This window comes from Coniophora puteana, assembly GCF_000271625.1.
Source record: "Coniophora puteana RWD-64-598 SS2 unplaced genomic scaffold CONPUscaffold_4, whole genome shotgun sequence".
NCBI lineage: Eukaryota > Fungi > Basidiomycota > Agaricomycetes > Boletales > Coniophoraceae > Coniophora > Coniophora puteana.
Window position 1 is genome coordinate 2641768 of NW_006913056.1, and position 19463 is coordinate 2661230.

General features: G+C 51.2%; 7 protein-coding genes across 7 annotated transcripts; 3 read left to right on the plus strand and 4 right to left on the minus strand.

Annotated features, from left to right (window-relative positions):
• The first annotated feature begins 19 nt into the window (after positions 1–19).
• CONPUDRAFT_81364 (FAD/NAD(P)-binding domain-containing protein) lies at positions 20–2679 on the plus strand. The gene is made up of 12 exons (XM_007768380.1): positions 20–224; positions 283–344; positions 400–601; positions 659–744; positions 812–926; positions 985–1067; positions 1146–1375; positions 1438–1510; positions 1566–1613; positions 1671–1792; positions 1846–1975; positions 2031–2679. The coding sequence occupies exons 3-12, from the start codon at positions 559–561 to the stop codon at positions 2496–2498; spliced, it is 1398 nt and encodes a 465-aa protein (XP_007766570.1). The 5' UTR covers positions 20–224; positions 283–344; positions 400–558; the 3' UTR covers positions 2499–2679.
• A 597-nt stretch (positions 2680–3276) lies between these two features.
• Positions 3277–5136, minus strand: CONPUDRAFT_71965 (uncharacterized protein; the record flags this gene model as incomplete). Its single annotated transcript, XM_007768282.1, has 11 exons — positions 3277–3504; positions 3578–3632; positions 3684–3924; positions 3979–4004; positions 4171–4233; positions 4294–4345; positions 4374–4414; positions 4520–4611; positions 4773–4793; positions 4877–4896; positions 5064–5136. The coding sequence occupies 11 exons, from the start codon at positions 5134–5136 to the stop codon at positions 3277–3279; spliced, it is 912 nt and encodes a 303-aa protein (XP_007766472.1).
• Positions 5137–5913: 777 nt separating this feature from the next.
• CONPUDRAFT_164368 (uncharacterized protein) lies at positions 5914–7876 on the minus strand (the record flags this gene model as incomplete). The annotated part of the gene is made up of 8 exons (XM_007768993.1): positions 5914–6140; positions 6193–6379; positions 6435–6492; positions 6628–6802; positions 7055–7108; positions 7362–7470; positions 7522–7583; positions 7633–7876. 7 exons carry the CDS (start codon positions 7874–7876, stop codon positions 6377–6379), a joined length of 705 nt encoding a protein of 234 aa, XP_007767183.1. The 3' UTR covers positions 5914–6140; positions 6193–6376.
• A 322-nt stretch (positions 7877–8198) lies between these two features.
• Positions 8199–9093, plus strand: CONPUDRAFT_81367 (uncharacterized protein). The gene is made up of 2 exons (XM_007768381.1): positions 8199–8312; positions 8362–9093. Exon 2 carries the CDS (start codon positions 8478–8480, stop codon positions 9006–9008), a length of 531 nt encoding a protein of 176 aa, XP_007766571.1. The 5' UTR covers positions 8199–8312; positions 8362–8477; the 3' UTR covers positions 9009–9093.
• Positions 9094–12620: 3527 nt separating this feature from the next.
• On the minus strand, positions 12621–13858 carry CONPUDRAFT_52971 (UPF0005-domain-containing protein; the record flags this gene model as incomplete). The annotated part of the gene is made up of 8 exons (XM_007768189.1): positions 12621–12664; positions 12719–12904; positions 12970–13021; positions 13085–13316; positions 13375–13442; positions 13502–13512; positions 13567–13639; positions 13694–13858. The coding sequence occupies 8 exons, from the start codon at positions 13856–13858 to the stop codon at positions 12621–12623; spliced, it is 831 nt and encodes a 276-aa protein (XP_007766379.1).
• A 522-nt stretch (positions 13859–14380) lies between these two features.
• On the plus strand, positions 14381–17096 carry CONPUDRAFT_164370 (uncharacterized protein). The gene is made up of 2 exons (XM_007768994.1): positions 14381–16163; positions 16223–17096. Exons 1-2 carry the CDS (start codon positions 14415–14417, stop codon positions 16649–16651), a joined length of 2178 nt encoding a protein of 725 aa, XP_007767184.1. The 5' UTR covers positions 14381–14414; the 3' UTR covers positions 16652–17096.
• Positions 17097–18043: 947 nt separating this feature from the next.
• On the minus strand, positions 18044–19287 carry CONPUDRAFT_51648 (putative fungal pheromone GPCR STE3-type; the record flags this gene model as incomplete). The annotated part of the gene is made up of 5 exons (XM_007768105.1): positions 18044–18669; positions 18726–18792; positions 18851–18963; positions 19022–19144; positions 19203–19287. 5 exons carry the CDS (start codon positions 19285–19287, stop codon positions 18044–18046), a joined length of 1014 nt encoding a protein of 337 aa, XP_007766295.1.
• Positions 19288–19463: the final 176 nt, after the last annotated feature.

The following is a 19463-nucleotide window of genomic DNA, read 5'->3' on the forward strand; positions in this document are numbered from 1 at the left end:
GAACACGCCGAACGGGGTCTCAAGGTGCACGGCAATGGAGAAGAGCCATTCCGCTCGGCGCACAGCTTTTCAATCTTGCCATCTTTGCGCACACTTGACCATCAATCTTTCCCAGTCTTGCTAGTATCTTTTTATGATACTCCACGGCGTCACAGAGCTGCATAAAGTGTACTCCTCGGGCGTTGACCGCGCCAAGACTCGCGAAGGTGGCCACGGGACCTCATGTAAGCCCCTTCTTCTCGGGTCGAAGCCTCCCATATTGACCAATCCTTGTACTCGCAGCAGGCGCCCCTTTGGACTGATCGAACCTGAGCCAGGCCATAGCCTGATACTGATGACCCCAGGTACGCTATTTTAGTGCTTGGGAAAGCGAGGTCTAAATTGATTGATCTCTCATAGATATGCAGATGGCATAACAAAGGCAAGGCCACCGCACGCACAGCAACCTCCTGTCCCTCTTTCCTTTCCTCTACATCCATCTCTACCTCCACCGCGACTTCCACCCTGCTCTCTGCCCCCGCCCTTCGCCTCCAACCGAGTTATTGCATCTCTTCCACCATGCATGCTGCACTCAAGTTGGATGTTGTCATCGTTGGCGCTGGTATGTTCTCTGTTCTACCTCAAAGCGCCTAAATAAACGCATGATCTCTTTCTGCAGGGCTTGCAGGGATCGCGACGGCATTCAGGTTGAGCCAAGCTGGCCACCGTGTACGAGTTCTGGACGAACATGAGATGAGAGAGAGGGTCAGTCACATCCAACTCGAAGGCCACGTTGCATGACCTGACGTCCACACGCCGTTGCCCTGTACAGGGTCGCACCGCCGTGCATCTCCCTCCAAATGGTGCTAGAATCCTGGTGGACTGGGGATTTAAGGGCGACCTCGAGTCCCGTGGACACAAGATACGTTACTCGATGTTCCGCAATAGTGAGTTGGTCCCATGCTACCCGACCTGCTGATGACTCACACGATTTCGTTTCACTAGTGGAGACCGGAGACATGATTGGACCCCAGGAATGGCGGGAAGACGTTATGCGCGAGCTCGGTTCCGACTACTATTTCATGCATGTGAGTCTTTCAGTCGTAATCCTGAGCTTCTTTGTCATCTCGCATTTGCTCATCGCTATTCGGCCGCGGCGTTCACAGTATCACGACCTTTATACGATGCTGTACGATGCTGCGATCAACGCAGGCGCACGCATACACCCCAACACACGGGCAGTGAATGTCCAAACGAACCCTCCTCGTGTCACCCTCTCCGATCGGACCATTTTGGAAGCCGACCTCATCATCGGCGCTGACGGGTCTCAGAGTCTGGTCAAGAGAGTTATGTGTGGAGAAGGGGACGTAAAGCCGGAGGGGCATACGTTATTCACGTAAGTTCGAATACTCCGTTATCGTCGCAGGAGTCAGCTCTAACGTAGCTATATGTGTGCAGAGGGATTATACCCACGAATTTGATGAAAGATGACGCCGAGCTGGCGCGTATGGCGGAGACGAATCGTCAAGAGGTAAGTACACCTTTGCATCCTTCCTGCCTGCAAATGATAACCTTGAAACTTTCAGTGGCAGTTTTGGCCAGGCACCTCGAGACACACCGACGGCGTACTCATGGTTCGCTTTCTTCACCTCGTCTCCAGAACGAGGCTCATCTCACGAACTGACTTGCAGCGTAACGGAACTGAGTTCGCTCTTCACATACACTATCCTAACGAAGAAACTCTCAGCCACGAAACCGATGGCTGGAATGACGAGCCCTGGCGCGGGCCCCGCCCAAAGGCTGGCAATACAAAGTACGCTATATCTGGTACAGAGCTATTATTGGTCAAGCTCACCTGGGTCTTAGACTACAGCGCCTGATAGACCTGTGTCCTGAGATGCACGCTCAGAAGCTGTTTACCCGGGAAGCACCCGAGAACTGGACAGACGAGTCCGGCAGACTCCTCCTCATCGGCAACGCAGCACACCCCGTATTCGTACGTGCTCTTTTCTGCCCTTCTCACTTCCACTTTACTCATGACCGATCAATAGCCTGGCTGGGGTTACTCCTGCGCCATTCACCTCGAAGACGCAGAGGTCCTGGGCACACTCCTCGCCCGTATCAGCCACGCGTCGCAACTTCCAACTCTGTTAGAGGGATTCCAGGAGCTGCGCGAGCCGCATCTACGCTTCATCCGCGACACATCCTGGCCGCGCTTCTTCGAGACCGTCATGCTCCCACCCGGCCCGGAGCGCGACGCGCGCGATGCAGTGCTCAGGAGGCCGCACGAGGGCAAGACGTGGGATGACAGCATGCTGCGTCGGCAGTTTGACACGTTTGTGGGTGCATTTGGGTACAATGCGCGCGATGTTGCGGAGAACTGGTGGACGACGTGGGGTCGCCTGCTGAGGCAGCGGAGCAGGGGGACGCTGCACGGAGCTTCGGGGCCGATGTGCAGTGTGCCGTCGTTCCATGTAACGATGGAAGAAGCGGTGCATGTTCGTGCGTCTGAGCTTTGATGAAGGTTAAAACGTTAATGTCTGGGTCATTCATGAGTGCCACGAATTTTATGATGCATTATATTCCACATTGTTATTATTATTGTACGAAAAGCCTACGCAGACATGTATCTATTATAGTCCTTGGAAGCAACCTCTCTCAGCACGGGAAACTTCACTCGAACAGTATATTCATTGCCTGCTTGCTACCGGTGATTATCACTGTAAATTTCAATTCGAAAAGGACATCCATTCATGTCAAAGATGTCCCATCACATTGGCACGTTCCCAGTACTAGAAGTACAAAAATTTCCTCGAAGAACGATATCAATGGTCTCTGTTTCGCTTACTGTTGGCCGTAGACACATGTTTTACAAGCATGAAAGCAGCATAGTCCACTTAATCCTGTGCGCAGCCTCTGTTTACAATGTCAACCAGTTGAGTAGTACACCGTATCTGTATATAATATAAAGACCCGCACCCAGAGGCTAGAACGCGACCAGCAAGAAAATATGTCTCAATATAAATAATATGCTATCAAAGGTTTACACTATTGTTCGAAAGACCCTTCGCCGCAGACAACCTCGGGCACAGCTTATACAAGTTATACAAGAAAAGAGGAATATAAAAACCCAATGCCGTGAATAAATATAGAAACCACCAGAACCCATCGCGCACGCCTCAATCAATCTCATTCCAGCTCGCCTACTACTACTATACAGAAGTGAATCATGTGAGCTGTTAATGTCACCAGTATTGGCAGAACTCACCTGAGTATGCTGGGGTGGAGAACCCAATGTTAGTTCGCGGGGACCTCTTGAATCGAGGATTCCGGGTCATTCGGTAGCGCGGACGGCCTTCTAAAGTCAACGGAGCTGACCATTTCATTGGAGGGTCCAGAGCTTGAGGTTGAACCGATTGCTTTAGGATCGCGCATGGAGAGAATGAACCACGGCCCCAACATGTACAAAACTATCGCCTGTGTAACCGTGCCTGCGTTTTCTATGAATCTAGTTACCGCATAGTCCTGTAAGAAACTAGGTGTTAGCTCATTGTATCCGCAAGGTTACTCATATATCCCAATTGCTGTTAATCCTTACAAATATAGGCGAGGAATTATCCCCAAGTGTATTTAGTATCCCGATCAGAAAGACACTGCATGGGACCATTAGTGAAATCAGAAAAGCATCAGATTACGTTTCTCACAATATGAAATATAATAGACCTTGCTGGGTGAGCAAACCTGCGATGGACTTGACTCCCAACAAGCTACTGTGATTTTTCTGGTTTCTGAGTTGCCAAAATGAACGATAGGCGACCATAATGATCAGGATCACTTCATAGGCCAACGAGATCGCATTGTTGACTGGACCATCCCACGTCGAGTAAGGTAAGACTATTGGATTGGCATAACATCCCGGGACTCCCAATACAAGGATTTCTTCATCTGAAACGTGATCGATGATAAGCCATGGCCCTCAAGAGCTATAATGATACATACAATGCTCATCAATCGGGACCATGCCGCTGAGGATATTAAGTGAGAAGGCTATTGCTTGGGCTAACACAAGGCTTGTCAAAAGGGGCATGGTGACCCTTTTAGAGTTTTCATAGAGGGCACAAACTCGGGCTGTCATTACTCCTGGATTGGGAGTCTGCAATTAACTCATCGTGATAGACAGGTGAGTTGTACCTTGAAGAACCAACAGCAGAATATTGATGGTCCATGCATTTTCCATCTCTAACAATGTGTTGCCTATACAGGCGAAATTTCCAGTTAAACACTTTGTACATTTGCTGCCGATGAGTTACGTACATCTTTATGATAGAAACAGACCAGGTCAGTGCCCTTGACTCAGCTATGCTTCCTATCGGGCAAATGTTGTATGTACTCACGCCTATAATGAGGAGACCCGTGAGAGTTATAATTGACAATACTAAATAACATACATCGTTGCTGTTAGGAATAGGCAAGTTTATGTCTAATACGAAGGTCAGTGAACTTCCGACAAGCAATTAGATCGTTACTGACAAAGAGATACCCTAGAAAACAACTATCAGCTTTGCCATACAGCGAGCACATGAGGCTACGTGTAAGGGCATACAGGACGGCAAATAAGCCAGCATAACGAAGCTATGCAGCATGGAATCATTTCAAGCTGGCATTAAAAATCATCGTGTGCTGATTGACCTACAAAGAGGTAGCTGCAAGACATCCATGAACACTTGCGTCTCTAGACAGAATGTTCTGGATGAATAAAGCAAGTCGTCATCCACGACCAACCATACACGTACCCAAACCGTGACAAGGTCTACCTAGATTGCGGCAACATGATAGATCAGGGAAATCCGAGGCAATATACCACTTTTATGAAACCATTTGAGAGAATACAACGCACCTCTTTCCCGAATTGGAGGGCTAGGAACAGCTTCTTAAAGTAAACACATCTCTGACGAGAATGAAGATCTTACCATAGTCATAGACCACCATTGTTGTAATCGATACTAGTAGCAGGGGAATCATGTTGGTGAGTGTCTCTCCGTTACTATGCTGTTCAAACCTTGACACGAGACTTATGCACATACCAACTACGTAGCTATTGATAATATAAGCAGAAAGAAGAGGTATATCCAGAGGAGAGTCGAGAGTAGTTGACATATTGGGCGTCTTGTGAGATTGCCGTTACCTCTAAAGGGTGGAAGTGAGGTGTAGATATGCAGGTTGTAAGCCTTATATAGTACAGAGCATAGTGCTACACAAAGCGCCGCACTTAGAAACAATGTCAATGAGCGATACCCGTGTTATTCCAGACGTTGCTAGCATGCACGGAGACTAGCCGTCAAGGTGTTGATGAACAAAATATCTAGGGAGCGTACTTTGGACCGAGATGAAATTGGCTTTGGACAATGTAACTAGTTAAAGCCGATGATCCAGCCAGGAGCTGGGTCATCTCAAATACATACAGTACGATGCTGATACGACCCTGCAGTCCTTTGCCACGCGGCAGGTGGGTCGAGCGTAAAACACTCATGAGACGAATCCTACCGTAAGTATCTTCATGTGCACGGTCGCATGATCTCTCCCCTGGAACGACTGGTGATCGAAGAATGAAGCTGATTGTTTCAGGTTATAATAGACGGTTGAAACAAGACTGACCTTTTTTTTGATGTAACTTGGACTCTCCCAACAAGGCCACCTTCTACGATTTGTTATAGACACCTATGACCCACCCAAACTGAAGCAACGGATCTACGTGTCCAAAATATCAACGAATACGCATGGGCAGAACAAATTCTCCATCTCTGTTCCATCATACAGTCTTACCACCGACATGGCATGTTCTGATCTCTTTGATCGAGTGGACAGGCGCGTGCAATAGCTTCGGGCGGCATCACAAAGATGGTGACCATAAATAGGCCACTTTGTGTAAATGCTGAAATTATACGGACCACAATGGAAGTGCGCTTATACATCGCTGTCCATTATCAACAAGTGCTATGCTCGAGAAACAAACAGCCTAGGACTAATAAAGCTCAGATTTCAAACCTCGTCGATGAGAAGAAAGAAACAACTAATAACAGAGGGGAGATAAACTTTGATGAACGGAAGCTGGATGAATCACCGCTCCTGCAGGTCGTTGAGCAGACACAGAACGTTGATGACTGTCGACTTTGTCAGAAACTCATCTCAACAGCTCAACAGAAAGGTTCTCACAGAGGTTGATTAAGTCAAGGTAGAGGATGATAGCGCCGAGAATGTACTCGTCGGGCGAGAGCCGGCAGTTAATGACGTACGTTTCGTAGACAATGTAGCCGTTGAATTATAAGGCACCCGCCTACGGCATAGATGAGGTTGATCGTGTTGCTGAATGGGATGAAGATCCCCACGGTGTCTGTCATCACTGTGGGTGAGGCATCGGTTACGGCTTGAGGAGGAAAGTGACGAAGGGCACATACTGAGTGCGCCAAGACCGCCGAACAGCCGGGGACCGAGACCAGAGAAGTCATACTGGTTGCGGAGAAAGGGCATTAGCAAGCATTCCTGGAGCAACGAGAGCGGACGAAGCCCGTCAAAAGATAATTTACCTTGGACTGCAGAGTATACGGGATCAAAACAAGGAAAACACTGCGAGTGACAAGAAACGCCTACAGAACGATAATGTTGACGAAGGACGCGGTGACGATGCCTAGGGTAAACGCCTCGAGAAGCGTAAAGGTCGAGAGCAAGACGAGGTTGGATGGGTGGCTGTGACGCTTCCAGTAGAGCAGACCGAGGTTGACAAGCGCATCGAAGAGCGGGACGTGGGACGTAGAACGCCCAGCGGCTGGAGATGTGGTGTTAGCCCACGTAGTATGCGGGACAATGGTGGTGGGAAAGGGACGTACTGCTCCTGGACCCATATCACTGCGGTGAAAGACTGGGAGAGGCCACCAGCGACGATGGTGGTTGCAAGCTGATGAAACAGAGAGTAGATGAGTACGCATTAGCGTAAGAAGTCGGACCTGGGCGTACAATCTGGAAGATTATATGCGGTGATTAGCACTCTTTCATGCGCCAAACTGGGGAGTCCACTTACACAGGATGGTGTATACTGTCCGTACGAACGCACTCCGGATCTCGGGCGCAAGGACTAAATTAGATAGTTTAGAGCCATCAGAGCCAAGTGTGAAGAGCGATCAGCGATGGATTGTAGAATAGCGACCATCGTGTTAAGGTCGCAAACTGCGTCACAGTAGAGTGAAGAGCATCATGTGAGGAAGGCACAGGGACACCCGCCGTCGTCTTGTTTGTTTGCCGCCGCCGACGCGGAATTCGACCCCTGCATTGAACTTGTCCTAACTTGTCTCAAGTGTCAATCCACAGCAATGCCCTGCCATACGAACGCGTGACCCGAGTATAGTTAGCTGGTTCCCCAGCTTTCGTCCGGTTATTAATGACGAAGGCATTCCCTGCAAGCGTTAACTCGAGCACGAGCGCGCGCTGGGCCGCAGTCTAATACCAGTGAGTCCCTACAGAAGCTGTAGATGTTGACGCCACTCTCACCCTCTTGGATCCTTGATCAGTAAACCAACCCATGCCACCTAGCCGAATCGACATGCCAACGTCTGTGATAACCCCCAGCAGACTCATCGGCCCTCGCGAGCAACCTTGTACTCATGACTCCGAGATTCCTGGAGATGGCGAGCTCGAGTACGAGCTCAGATACCGCCGTGGCCCGTGCCCAACAAGAGTCTGATGACGCCAAACGAGCGGTGGACCAAGCCCAGTCGGACGAAGACACAAGGGCTGTAGCATAGTCCATCAAAGACCTCACCGCGACGGCGCACTCTATTTCGTGCGCGATGTGTGCCGCCGCAAGTGATCGTGCGCTGACGAGGGGGACAGGAGAGACATGCATTGGGGAGGTCTTGGTTGCGCGACACGGGGCACAATGTGCGTTTTTATGTTCATCTTGGCTTGTTCGTCTGTGCATCGGTACGCCCCCCAGAACTCGACGTACACTTTCATCAAGCGGCTCACTCAGCGCATAGACTATACCCCCACGACTTTCATGGGTTGCGCATTCCGTGCTCGTCCCTTCGTTCGTGTGTCGGCGATGTTCCATCCTCGCTGTCCGCATGGCGCAGGTCAGAGCAGCCACCCCCGCCTATACCCGGCGTACCCATCCCCATGCCTCCTATCCATGATTATGTAGAAGTCCCACCAGCGAGTCCAGGTCTGTTGGACGAGCCTGTTGTCATTGGCGAGGAAGGTCGGACATCGCTCCTCGGCAATGTGGTTGTGCTGGAGATTGAGTTCACAGAGCGCTAGCTCATCCCGCCGACCTCAACATGGCAGGTGACCAGATCGTCGTTACTCTCCTTCTGACAATCACAACCGCAGAATACATCATCCAATTGTAGCGCTACTCCGTCTTTGAGAATATTGGATGCTGGCCAAGCACCTCCAACACCATCCCGGCCTACTTTCTCGTGCACATGTGGCCGCTCGCGATCGGTATGTCTCCGCTGCGTATGCCACGCTCACGTTCCGCACCACATGTACACGTAAATCCAACATCCTCAACATCCTCTAACTCCTGGGCCATCCACCTCGAAGATGCCGAGGACCTGGGCACCCTCCTCGCTCGCATTAGCCACACGTCGCAACTCTCGGCTCTGCTAGAGGGGTTCCAGGAGCTGCGCGAGCCACAGCGACGCTTCATCCGCGACACATCCTGGCCGCGCTTCTTCGAGACCGTCATGCTCCCACCCGGCCCGGAGCGCGACGCGCGCGATGCGGTGCTCAGGAGGCCGCACGAAGGCAAGACGTGGGACGACAGCATGCTGCGTCGTCAGTTCGACACGTTTGTGGGTGCGTTTGGGTACAATGCGCGCGGTGTTGCGGAGAACTGGTGGACGACGTGGGGTCGCTTGCTGAGGCAGCGGAGCAGGGGAACGCTGCACGGGGCTTCGGGGCTGATGTGCGATGTGTCGTCGTTTCATGTGACGATAGAAGGAGTAGTTCACGTTCGTACATCTGAGCTTTGATGAAGGTTGTGATATAGAGCGTTCACGAGTTTTACGAGTTTTATGACACATTATATTCCACATTGTCATTACTATTGTACGAAACACCTACGCAGACATGTGTCTATGATAGTCCTCGTAAACAAGACAACACGAACAAATTCACTCGGCCAGCAAGTTCATCAACTGCTTGCTACTAGCGATACTTGCATCAAGATTCAAGCCGAAGAAGACAATCATTCATGTCAAAGTCGTTCCATCACATTGAGACGTCAGTACTAGAAGTACAAAAAGGTACTCGAGGAACGATACGTGTGGTTTCTGTTTCGCTTACTGTCGGCCGTAGACACATGTTTCACAAGCATGAAAGTAACAGAATCCGCTTAATCGGCCTCTACATACAATATCTATCAAATACACCATATATATACAACATAACGGCTCACAGCTACCCAGAGGCTAGAATGCGACCAACAAGAAACATATCTTAGATTCTCAACCCGGAGAATTTACTATCAAATACGTACACGACTTCTAGATACACCCTTCGCCGTAGACAAGTAATAGATCTCGGGCTTAGCTTATACAAGAAAAGAGGAATACAAAGACCAGTACCGTGAATAAATATGGAAACCACCGGAACCCATCGCGCAAAATACCAGAGTGAACACCTCAACCAATCTCATCCCTGCTCGCCTACTGCTACATGGTGATAAATCATCTGAGTTGTTAATGTCACCAGTATTGGCAGAACTCACCTGAGTATGCTGGGGTGGAAACCCCAATGTTAGTTCGCAGAGACCTCTTGAACCGAGGATTCCGGGTCGTTCTGTGGCGCTGAAGACCTTCTAAAGGCAACGGAGCTGACCACTTCATTAGAGGGTCCAGAGCCTGAGGCTGAGCCGATTGCTTTAGGGTCGCGCATGGAGAGAATGAACCACGGTCCCAACATGTACACAACTATCACCTGTGTAACCGTGCCTGAATATGCTATGAATTCAGTTACCGCATAGTTCTGTAATAAATCTGGTATTAGCTCATTTTATCCGCAATGTTATTCATATATCCCATGTGTCATATGTGACCAGGGATCATCCTTACAAATATGGTTGAGACGTTATATCCAAATGTACCCAGTATCCCGTACAGAAACATACTGCATAGGTCCATTAGTGAAATCAAAAAAGTATCAATTTACGTGTCTTACAATATGAAGTATAATAGACCGTGTTGGGTGAGCAAGCCTGCAATGGATTTGACTCCCAACAAACTACTGTGATTCTTTAGGTTTCTGAGTTGCCAAAATGAACGATAAGCGACCATAATGATCAGGATCACTTCATAGGCCAATGAGACCGCGTTGTTGACCGGAGTATCCCACACAAAGTAAGATGAGCTTTGTTGAATGAGATAACAGCCCGGGACTCCCAATACAAGGAAAGTTTCATCTGAAAGGTGATTGATGACAAGTCAGGGTCCTCAAAGGACTAGAATAATACGTACAAATCTCTTCAAGTGGCACCATGTAGTAGAGGATATTAAGTGAGAAGGACGTTGATTGGACCAACGCAAGGCCTGTTAAAAGGGGTATGGTGACCCTTTTAGAATTTCCATAGAGGGCACAAACTCGGGCTGTCATTACTCCTGGATTGGGAGTCTGTGATTGATTTATTGTGATAGACAGGTGAGTTGTACCTTGAAGAACCAACAGCAGAATGTTGCTGATCCATGCATTTTCCACCACAGCTAACGTGTTGCCTATATGTGTAAAAATTCTAGGTAAACCTGTTGTAAATTTGCTGCCGATGAGTTACGTACATCTTTATCGTAGAAACAGACCGGATCAGTACTTGACTCGACGATGCTCCTATCGAGCACATGTTGCATGAACTCACACCTATATTGAGGAGATCGACGAGAGCTATAATCAATAACACTAAACAACATACATCGTTGGTGATAGTAATAGGCAAGTTTATGTCTAATATTAAGGTTAGTGAACTTCCGACAAGGAATTAAATCGTCACTTACAAAGAACTACCCTAGAAAACAACTATCAGCTTTGTCATACAGCGAGCACATGAGGCTCCGTCACGGTGTAAGGGCATACAGGATGGAAAATAAGCCAACATAACGAAGCTATGCAACATGGAAACATTTAGCATTGAAAAACATCGTGTATTGATTCACTAACAAAGATGTAGCTGCAAGACATCCATGAACGCTTGCGTCTCTAGACAGAATGTTTTGGATGAATAAAACAAGTCATGAAATAACGTCTACGACCAACCACACGTACCCAAATGAGGTCTACCTAGATTGAAGTATCATCATAGATCAGGGACATCCGACGCGATACACCATTTAAAAGAGACCCCTTGAGAGAGTATAACGCACCTCCTGGCTGAAATCGAGGCCTGGTAACAGCTTCATGAAGCAAGCACCTCTCTGGGGAGTATGAAGATCTTACAATAGTCATAGGACACCAACGTTGCAAGCGATACTAAAAGGAGAATCATGTCGGTGAGTATTACTCCGTCATACTGTTCAAACCTTGACACAAGACTTATGCACATACCGTTTACGTAGCTATTGGTAATAAAAGCAGAAAGATAAGGTATATCCAGAGGAGAGTTGAGAGTAAGTGTCATAACTGGGCGTCTTGTGAGATTACCGTTGCGTCTAAAGGATGGTGGAGGTGAGGTGTAGATATGCAGGTTCAAGTAGGCCTTACATAGCACAGAGCACCGTGACAATGCTAGGCAAAGCGCCGCGCTTGGATAAATACCCGTGTTATTCCAGACGTTCCTGGCATGCTCGGAGAGTGACCGTCAAGGCATCAACGTACAACATATCCAGGGGGCATGTTTTGGAATCAAGATGAAATGGGTTTGGACAATGTGGTTCAACTGACAGCCGATGAACCAACCAGGAGACGGGTCATTCACAGGGACCTGTAGTACGATGATGATGCGATGTTGCAGTACTTTGCCATGTAGCAGGCACGTCGAGTACAAAACACGGCTATGGCGCGCTCATCTTGACACTCATGAGACGGATCCTGCCATAAATACCTTCGTGTGTGCGGTCGCGTGATCTAGGCTCCCCTTGAGCGACTGGTGGTCGAAGAATGCCGCTGATTGTTTTAGGTTATAATAGACGAGTCAAACAAGACCCACCGTTTTTGATGTAACTTGGACGCTTCCAACAAGGCCACCTTCCACGATTCGAGATAACGACCTATGCTCCACCCAAGCAACCGATTTATAAGTCCAAAATATCAGGCAAATACACGCATGAGCATAACGCACTCTCCATCTCCGTTTCATCATACAGTCTCACCACCGAGATGGATTTTTCTGATTCCTGTGATAAAGTGGATAGGTGCGTATTATAGCGTCGCGAGGCGACACAAAGATGAACAGGAATAAGCCGTGTTGCATAAACGTTGAAATTACAAAGACCACAATTCAAGGGCGCACGTATATACCACTGTCCATTATCAATCAAGCGCAGTGCTCGAGGAAACATACAGCCTAGTACAAATAAAACTCAGATTCTGATACTAGATGACGAGAAGAGGGAAACACTAATAAGAGGGAGGTAAACTTTGGTGAATGGCAGCGGGACGTATCACCGCTCCTGCAGGTCATTGAGCAGACGCAGAATGTTGATAACTGGCAAGGAGGCGTCAGCAACTCACGTCGCTAGCTCGCCAAAAAGGTACTCACAGAGGTTAATGAAGTCAAGGTAAAGGCTAATCGAGCCGAGAATATATTCGTCGGGCGAGAGCCGACGGTTGATGACATACGTGTCATAGACAATGTAACCGCTGAAGATGAGGCACCCGCCTGCGGCATAGATGATGTCGATCGTGTTGCTGAATGGGATGAAGATCCCGACCATGCCGGTCATCACTGCAGAAAACGTGTCAGTTATGACGCAACGAGCCAAAACAAGAAAGTGATGAGATGATACGCACTGAGAGCGACAAGACCGCCGAAGAGCCAGGGACCGAGACCGGAGAAGTCATACTAATCAGACAAGACGTTAGCATACATGGTTGGAGGGAGGAAATGGACGTTCGTCAGACGTACCTTGGACTGCAGTGTAAACAGCGTCAACCCAAGGAACACACCGAGAGTGATAAGCAGCGCCTGTAGGACGATGATGTTGTCGAAGAACGCGGTAACGATGCCGAGAGTGAATGCCTCGAGAAGCGTGAAAGTCGAGAGTAGGACAAGATTATAAGGGTGGCTGTGACGCTTCCAGTAGAGTAGACCAAGGTTGACAAGCGTGCCGAAGAGGGGGACGTAAAACGCCCACTGGCTAAAGATGTGATGTTAGCCCATGTATGTGGTGCAATAGTGGTGGGAAAGGTACGCACTGCTCTTGAACCCACATCACCGCGGTGAAGGACTGGGAGAGGCCACCAGCGACGATGGTAGTCGCAAGCTGGTGAAAAAGAGAACAGATGAGTACGTATTAGTGTAGGAAGTCGGACCTGGACGTACAATCTGGAAGACTATATGCGGTGGTCAGTACTCGTTCATTCGTCAGGCTGGGGAAATCAGCTTACACAGGATGATGTACACCTTCCTCACGAATGCACTCCGGATCTCGGGCGCGCTTTCTGAGACAGTTGCACCATACTACGCGGTAACAAGTCAGTAAATAAAGAAGAATTTTGGTTGCGAAGAGCTCACCTTGAAATCGTCCGGAACGTCGCCAGCTTCTGGCTGGTCGTAGATGCCTCCACCTGGGGAGCGCTGCCCCGCAAGAAGCGGCTCATTCGCTTCATTCCTGTATTGCTTGTTGGGCCCAGCGGTGCCGTAGGACGGGGGAGGAACGGGATACTGGCTCGAGCTCATCGTCGAGGTGGATGGGGTAGGAGGAAGAGAAAGGGGTACGGGGATAAATAGAGCGCCGAGGGTGCTCTTACGCAGCTGGGGTGGCTACGGAATGCTGAGATTACCAGGACGCCCGGAATGGATCTGGGCTACACAGCTTTTGTGGCTGAGTCAGCCACTTTATGGGCGTCTCCTGGGGTCCATTTCCGCTTCGGGCGGTGAGTGGGCCCGTATGTTCTCGAAGATGCGGAAACCGCATTCTCCTCATTTCGGAGAGTTCTTCTCCTGAACCTACGGGGGTCATGTAACCGGCGTTACCTAGGCAGTGAATATGATGCCGTAGGCAATCTACCTTGCATAGGAAAGGCAACGCCTCGAGGTCGAGGTGAAAGGGGTTTCGGAATATGCCGAATGCAGCGTGTCCATCTGTGTCGAGTGACGTGATCTTTCAGAACGCGTCTGGAAGATCAACTTCATTTTTTGTCGACTTGCTCACCTCGCTCTCCTCCCCACCGGCGCGGTTCTCAGTGCCCGGGTCGCCGTACAACATCGCCACATCGACCCCTTCGTCGTTATCATGGCGTCCAGTGCTGTCGAGCCCCCAGTCGCAGCAAACCTCGCCCCAGGTCCTCAAAAAAGGACAAGGCAGGCAACATTGAATGCAAGTCTCCGGCTTACGGGTGCCAGCACTGCATCTCCAGCAACACTCAACGGAACCGGCTCTTCTAAACCGGGTCCCAGCGCCTTCGCGTCCATCATCTCTCTTCCCCCGTCCGCCATTACACGTGAAAAGCTTCGCGATGTCGAGAACGACGTCGAGATCCTCCTCTCAGCCCACCAGGCAGGCCACATCTCCAAGCGCATCGTCGAGAACCTCGCAGAGGTCCAGTGCCCTTCGTGCGACGCGTGGGTCAAGTCCAACGCAGGCAAGACCGTCCACGACCTCGTCAAGGCCTCTCACTTCTACAACCTACGCACCCATCGCGCCAGTGCCCGGTGCGCCGCCGCGCGTGCCGAGATGAAGAAGGAGAGTAGCAAGGCCAAGATCCAAACTCCCTTATCGTTCCCCATTCTTTCCTCCGACTCCCCTTCCAAGCCTAGTTCGCAGATACAGCAGCCCCCAGAACATGCCACCCTCCCCCAGGCACCGTCCTCACGCCGTTCATCCGTCCACGTCTCAGAACCGCCTTCGGCGGCGCTGATGGACTACGACCTCGGCGACGACTTCCAGCCCTGGCGCTCACGCAAGTCCCCAGAACGCGAGCTCCTCCCCCACGAGTACCTGCCCGATAGAGACCCGTTCGCCGACTACGATAACCCCATATCTCCCCGGACATCGCTGCACCCCGATCAGCCCTTCCTGCTCATGAATGGCTCGGCATCTGCGCCAGACCTTTCGCTCAACTTCCACGATAATGAATCGAATCCACAGCCTACCTCTTCTAACGAAGAGCGTCTGCCCAATACCATTACCATCGCCCCTATCGACACCCACTCGATATCACCAGCAGCCCAGCAACCGCTATCAGCATTCGACTCGTCAGACGCCATGCCATCTTCCGCCATCTCCGAGCTATCCAATCCTCCACTCGAGTCATCCGCCGACCCGGCATGGCCAGAAGATATATCGTTATCGGCGGCGATTGCGTCAACAAGGCTCGCGCTCGAGGAGCTGTTCACGGTGTATACCACGTCGCTCGACCCACCACCAGATAACTCGTCCATCATCGGAGACGCTCCTGAATCGATATCAGCCCAGTCGCCCATGGACGTCGCCCCGTCAATATCGGCCCGCGCCAGCGCCAGCCGTGGTCCCACGCCCTCCGACATCGCACCCACCGCGAGCGCCAGCGCCAACTCACATCGGAGCAAATCTCAGAGCCAAGGCATATCTCAACGACGCAAGAGCACGACCCCCGCCAACTCTGGGTCCTCGAACTCGACCTCAAATCTCAACCAGAATTCAGGACCGGGACCGGGACCGTGCCTCGGCGTGCCCATCGTCTGGCCATCCGAAGCCGGGCCCTTCTTCACCTCCTTTCCGTTTTCCCGGCTGGGTGACGATGTGCCTGACTCGCTCCCTTTCACACTCGAGATCACGGACGGGGGCAACTCGCGCTTGGCGCGCGCCAAGACGTGTAAGGGTGTCGCTGCGCCCCGGAGTGGACCCAAGTGCAGGCAATGCGCGAGCGTCAAGTATGCGGTGGCAAGGCTTGTGAAGGAGGCGATGGCTGGGAGTGATGAGGATAGGGAGGGGGAGGGGAGTGAGCAGGATCAGGAGAAGGATCAGGATGGGAGTGATGAGGAGGCGGAGCCGCGGGCGAAGGTGAGCTAGTTTTAGCCCTGGGCGTTCGTGCATTTTCTGACATGATTTTTTTTGCTCAGCTACGGGGTCGAAAACAATCCACAGACACCACCACCTCGCGAGCACCCAGCGAGCCCCGCCATCAACATCGACAATCCGGCCTGCGCGATCGCGATAGACGCCAATCCGCAACCCACACCACCACCACCAACCCCGGACCGAACACGGCAACCCTCAAACGACGAGAAAGCCATCGCGACACGGGAAGCAGCAGCAAACACTCTTCAACAGCATCAAATCACCATACCAAGCTCCAGCAGTCCGCGAGCGTCGCGAACCTCCGCCGGCGAGACGCGAACGTCGACGAGCGCCCGCCGAGCGCCCATCTGCGCGACCGGCGGCAGTCGACGGGAGCTGTGGGCGGCGGGTCGCTGAAGCGGAAAGACCAGGCGAGCGAGAGCGTGGCTGCGGCTGCGGCGGGCGGGCGCAAGGTCGCGAGGCGGTCGTGATGTCGTGTCGCTTTCGTTCTTTATTCTCGCTCGCATTGGGCTCTGCTTATTTCAACTTTTTTCTTTTATCGTTACCCATTTTACACTTGACGCGTACACACCCGCTCATTGCTCCTTACCTTTTTATATCGCTCTAGCCTAGTCTTCTTTTTCTTTTTATTCATATTCAATTCATGCGCGAATTATTCTTCTGTCGCAGAGTTTAGCTGTGCGTACCTATTACCCTTTCTTTTTCTTCTTTTTGCTCCTCCTTTCTGGATGACGAGACGATATGCCCGCCGCCGCAGGTATCATTATTCGCGCTACGTTATCGTTACTTTTTCGATTGATATTGATATTGATATTATTGATATTGGTCACATTGTGTATTATGTATTTACGTTTCTCCTGTTTTTTCTTCTTCAAGCAACTCTACACGGGTTTTTGTGAAGCCCGATCTATCCCCTCTCATAGAGGCCTTGTGCGTTCTGAAGTCCTTTCTGCGGTGCCGACCATTTCAGTCCTCGGGACGACTGTCGCAACCTCAAAGCGCTCCTTGTGCCGTTGACAAAAGGGCTATATTTTAGCGAACGAATTCGAACGACTGCAGATGAGTATGCTACATGGATGTGTCAAAGGTATGCTGCGCGTACGTATGCGACGAGTGGATACAAATAAATAGTATGTGAGTGTACAGGAAAGATCGTGTTGAGTGAGTGAGTGTCCTTGTGCAAATGGCTATAAATAATAAGAACGGAGGATCTACCCCGAAGTTGAAATTGCCAACAAAGAAAAAAAAACGCTTTTTGAAAATAATCATGAAAATCTAGACGCAGTAAGGAGGAAGCGGCGTGCGCGGTGGAACCATGCTCAGCGTGCGCGCGTCGAAGTACGGGACCGGGGGTATATGGTCGTCGTCGTGGTCATGGGCGTGGGCGTGATCGTGATCGTGGGTACTGGCGGGAGGGGCGTTGAGGAACGCGTAGCACGGGCCCGGGGAGGCGCTGCGCGTCGTCGAGCGCACGGAGCGCGCGGTGGACCGGGTCGACCGCCGCGTGTGGGCGCGTTTGGGCGGGACGATGGACTCGACGCGGAGTTTTGGGTGGGCGCTGAAGGTGAGTCGCGGCAGTCTGGGTGCGATGGACTGCATGCTCCGACGTGCGCTGTGGGTGCTGGTGCTCGGGCGCGAGTGGGTGAAGTCCGCCCCGGCGAGCTCGCTGTGTGGACTGAAGGGGTCATCGTCCTCGGGGTTGAGCGGCGTAGGAGGGGCGATGTCGATGACGGGGGACGCGAAGTCGATGGTGCTGTGGGTGCTGGCAGGAGGCGAGGTGCTTCCGGATCTCGCGGATTCAGCCCAGGAGCGGATTTCCTTATCGTCGGGAATGTCTTTGCTAAAATCAGGAGGCTGTTCAGCTATCTTATCACCCGAAAAGCAGTGGTGGAAACGGACCTGTCATGCCAGCACCCGACAGTCGTACCCCAAGCCCAAGAGGAGACCATGGTTTTCGACCCCTTGAAGTCCTCGTACGCCCCACGATAACACCTCCTTGCCTCGCTTGAGAGTCCGAAACACGCAAAGAACACGAACGCGCAAAACACGCTCGACCACCGTGTCATCTCCATGCCGAACGCGACCGACGGTGTCCCCTGCCACGCCGCAGCGCTAACCCGCGGAATGCTCCCAAAGTTCTCGTGCATCGCCGCAACCCCGGGCCAGACCTCGACCCCGAGCCTTGCATTCGCAACGAGGGGCACGATGCTAAGAGGAACCGTAAACACAACCTCCATCGCGCTGAGGAGCATGAGGCGCCAATATCGGGATGCTGTAACGTGTGGGCTGCTTTCCGCGAGGATGTTGAGGACGTTGGATTTACGTGTTAATGCGATTCGGAACGTGAGCGTGGCGTACGCAGCGGAGACGAGCCCGATCGCGAGCGGCCACATGTACACGAGGAAGTAGGCCGGGATGGTGTTGGACGTGCTTGGCCAGCATCCGATGTTCTCGAAAATGGAGTAACGCTGGGATTGGACGATGTATTCTGCCGGTGTGATGGTTAGAATGAAAAGAACGACGACCTGAAGGATGGATAGTTACCTAAAGCTATGACTAGTAGTGGGAGACCTACGCCGATCGCCAGATCGATATAGAGTTCTCTCCGCCGCTGTTCGGGAGAGCTTGTCAGCAACTCAGCCACAAGCACAGTGAAGAGGTATACATACATCAGCCCATCGGCGCGTCAGTGTTTTTGAAGTCGTCAAAAGGTAAAGTCGTCGAGTGATGCAAAGCGAAGAGGCAGGTATAGCAACGCTCGTCGCAATTACAAATCGTGAAGCTATAAGAATGCACCAGTGAGCCCCCAGCAGTAACCAAAAAGAAAATTGAAGACGCACATATATCGCACCAGACAGGGGCAAAGTTCGCCGTCGTGCCGTTCCACGCAATGGAGTTCACGAACTGGACGAAACACGCCAGGCTCACCCAGATCATGTACATGCATGTTCCGGCGTTCCAGCCTACCGCCAAGCCACCGTCAACGCCCATTTTGCGGCGAGAAAAACGGAATGAACTCACGTTCAAGATGCCACCTCAACGGGATCCCGGCCAGCACGAACCCGAGAAAAGCGAAAGCAGAAAAGAGCTGATTCGGAGGGACCATAGCCATCGTGTGTTTGTCCGTTTCCGATCAGCGTCGTTAACTTAGGAGCAAAAGGGTCTAGAAAGAAGAGGGAAAGAAGGTGTACAAAAAATGAAGGAGAAGATGCCCGACCGAAAGGCAGCGGGGACTTGAACAGTGGCCCAACAAGGACCCATAGGCGCCTGCTTATATGCTAT

What these genes read in the sequence shown, in the direction of transcription:
- CONPUDRAFT_81364 (XM_007768380.1), top strand. Translation starts at nt 559, where the DNA reads ATGCATGCTGCACTCAAGTTGGATGTTGTCATCGTTGGCGCTG. An exon ending in ACACCGACGGCGTACTCATG is followed by an intron (nt 1,614 to 1,670) that starts GTTCGCTTTCTT and finishes ACTGACTTGCAG; the next exon opens with CGTAACGGAACTGAGTTCGC. An exon ending in CCAAAGGCTGGCAATACAAA is followed by an intron (nt 1,793 to 1,845) that starts GTACGCTATATC and finishes CCTGGGTCTTAG; the next exon opens with ACTACAGCGCCTGATAGACC.
- CONPUDRAFT_81367 (XM_007768381.1), top strand. Translation starts at nt 8,478, where the DNA reads ATGTCTCCGCTGCGTATGCCACGCTCACGTTCCGCACCACATGTACAC.
- CONPUDRAFT_164370 (XM_007768994.1), top strand. Translation starts at nt 14,415, where the DNA reads ATGGCGTCCAGTGCTGTCGAGCCCCCAGTCGCAGCAAACCTCGCCCCA. An exon ending in AGGCGGAGCCGCGGGCGAAG is followed by an intron (nt 16,164 to 16,222) that starts GTGAGCTAGTTT and finishes TTTTTTGCTCAG; the next exon opens with CTACGGGGTCGAAAACAATC.